The sequence below is a fragment of the Durio zibethinus genome, chromosome 3 (genome assembly GCF_047325235.1).
Source record: "Durio zibethinus cultivar Kanyao isolate XHJ-2024 chromosome 3, ASM4732523v1, whole genome shotgun sequence".
Classification (NCBI taxonomy): Eukaryota; Viridiplantae; Streptophyta; class Magnoliopsida; order Malvales; family Malvaceae; genus Durio; species Durio zibethinus.
In genome coordinates, this window is record NC_143164.1 from 4,715,364 (window position 1) to 4,718,212 (window position 2,849).

At 38.6% G+C, this 2,849-nt stretch overlaps 1 protein-coding gene across 1 annotated transcript; it reads left to right on the forward strand.

Moving 5' to 3' along the window:
* The first annotated feature begins 1,011 nt into the window (after positions 1 to 1,011).
* LOC111301285 (putative strigolactone esterase DAD2) lies at positions 1,012 to 2,316 on the forward strand. Its single transcript, XM_022896850.2, has 2 exons — positions 1,012 to 1,589; positions 1,699 to 2,316. The coding sequence occupies exons 1-2, from the start codon at positions 1,219 to 1,221 to the stop codon at positions 2,138 to 2,140; spliced, it is 813 nt and encodes a 270-aa protein (XP_022752585.1). The 5' UTR covers positions 1,012 to 1,218; the 3' UTR covers positions 2,141 to 2,316.
* The last annotated feature ends 533 nt before the right edge of the window (positions 2,317 to 2,849 follow it).

Consider the following 2,849-nt stretch of genomic DNA (forward strand, 5'->3'; position numbering starts at 1 on the left):
CCATGATTTGATCAGCTGAGGATAATATGATAAAATCAAATTTTTCTCACGACTCTGGAATATTAGACCCTGATAACCCTGTGTCTAGAAACTAATCAATGATTCTTTTTTCCTTATCTTCTATAGCGGGATAGGGGACTGAGTTTGACGTACCGATCCCTATCAGGCTCGTCACTTCCATAATTATATTCTGAAGGCCTGAAAACATCTAGACATTAAAACCTTTCCGAAAAATACTTCAATTTTTGTTAATTTATAGGCATGTGGGAGATAATGTTAGTGGCCCCTTCTTGGAAAAGAAAATTAAACTTTACTTGCTATTATAACCAATTTTTGGTTTAGCTTTAACTCCTCGCCATTGACAATACGTTGTTATACAGGAATGAGGATGTAGAGCAAATAAAATGAAAAATGGCACAAGGAGCCTAACGTGTGCCGATGAGTTTCTGGCAGTGTCCTACAATCGGTCCAATAACTGTTTCCCAAGGCATGCCCAAGCTCGATAACTTTTTTGTTGGTCCAGTTCAAAGTTTGAGATGAAATAAATGGTCCTGGTGTTACTGGTGCATATGGAAACCTACCAACAACAGTTGTGGTGGTTGGCTGGTTCCATCTTGCATCATCATTCACAAATTTTCAACTATTTTTCTCTCCAAATGATTCACATCAACAGTTAAAAAATGAACTTCCCTTGATTGAAGGGAGCCTTTAGTCTTCTGATATCTTTAAGGCTAGGATCTAGTCACTTAACCTAGAACTAGAAATATCAGCAAAAGTCAATAGAGATCAGACATGGCAAACGACAAGGGAAAAATATGACTGGTCTGTCAGCCATCTACAGCATACAAGTCTACGCCAGTCGGAGGGAACCTCCGATCCAAACCATCCCATTTTTTTAACTTCTATCTTGATCGTGACCTTTTTCACACAACAAAATATTGGAGTTAGATTGCACGCTCCAATTACTTGATTTAGTAAAACCATCACTATAAAAGTCATTAACCCGCCACCAATTTAGCCAAAAAAAACCTGCCGCCAATGAAGAACCATTTTAGTAAAGAACGAAAGATCTTTCTTGCAAACCGACATACATATCAGTCAAAATCTGCAAAGGGCTTGTAAAAACAAACCTACCCCAACCAAACACATTTCTAGTATAAAATTTTTTTAAACAGTTTCCCGGTCTCATAGTCATAGTGTTCTTCAAAACAAGCCCTTATGGGAAACATCCTTTTAGAAGCTTTAAACGTTCGAGTGGTTGGTTCCGCCGAGAAAATCCTGGTGCTTGGTCATGGGTTTGGCACGGACCAATCGGTCTGGCAACGCATTGTCCCACTGTTTACACCTGATTATCGTATAATTCTATATGACCTCGTTTGTGCAGGCAGTGTTAACCCTGATTACTTCGATTTTAGAAGGTACACAACTCTTGATGCTTACGTTGATGACTTGCTTAATATTCTTGATGCTCTTGGCGTTGACCTTTGCGCTTACGTTGGTCACTCCGTCTCCGCCATGATTGGCATCCTAGCTTCCATTCGCCGCCCTGAACTCTTCTCCAAACTCATCCTCATCGGCGCTTCTCCCAGGTAGAAAAAAAAAAAAGAAAAGAAAAAGAAGACTTGTCTTGTTTTTTCGTCATATGTTTGCTTTACTGATGAAATAAAGTTAATTGGAAATGAAATTTATGGGTTCCAGTTTTCTTAATGACAAAGATTACCACGGAGGGTTCGAGCAAGGCGAAATTGAGAAGGTTTTCTCAGCAATGGAAGCGAATTACAAAGCTTGGGTCAATGGGTTTGCACCACTAGCCGTGGGGGCTGATGTGCCAACAGCGGTTCGAGAATTCAGCCGAACCCTTTTCAACATGAGACCAGACATATCCTTATTCGTTTCCAGGACCGTATTCAACACAGATCTGAGAGGGGTACTGGGCATGGTCAGAGTACCATGTTGCGTGGTCCAGACAGCCAAGGATGTCTCTATTCCAGCTTCAGTCGCAGAATATTTGAGGACCCATCTAGGGGGACGAACCACGATTGAGATTTTGAAGACGGAAGGCCACTTGCCGCATATGACCGCACCAGCGTTGCTCGCTCAAGTGCTCAGGCGAGCCCTATCACATCACAGTGAATTTTAGACTTTAGTAGGGGTGGGGTCCACGGAGAAATGTAATAAGTAATGGGATGTCGACACCTGTCGAATAATTTGTGGACAATAGGGTCCTTGGACCAATCTGGATAAGATGACTTTTTTTTTTCCGAAGGATAAGAATCCCACATGATAGTAATGTGATGACGTAATTTTTTGGCCTTCCCTTCTTTGTTTATTTCTTCTATTTTTTTTACTTTATTATTACTTATGGTTTCTTTTTTATTGGGTTTTGACAAGTAAAAACATAAAAACATGATGCTGGTACACTCAATTTCATCAAGTTGGCAACATGTTTTTTGTTTTGTACCTTTGAAGAAAAATTGTAGCATGAAAAAGTGGTAGATCAATACCATCGATTTGACGTCTGGTTGCTAAGCCTGCTAGGATCTAAAACAGGTCATGGCCCGTCAATTTAATGGGCCTTTCTCCCCAGATTCTGTGTCCCCAGCATTGACCTACAAGATTTCCAAGCCGTCCTTTTATTTTTGCACTTTACACCACTTTTTTTAAGTTGCACAGATTTACAGGCTATATTATATTTAATAATTTAAGATAAATAATTATATATTATATATTTAAAATAATTTAAATAAATAATTGTTGATAAGATTTAAATTTTATATTTTTTTATCGAAGAAGATGAGTTTTAATTAATTGAATTAATTATTTGTTAGATTTATACTTTTCACTTTAAT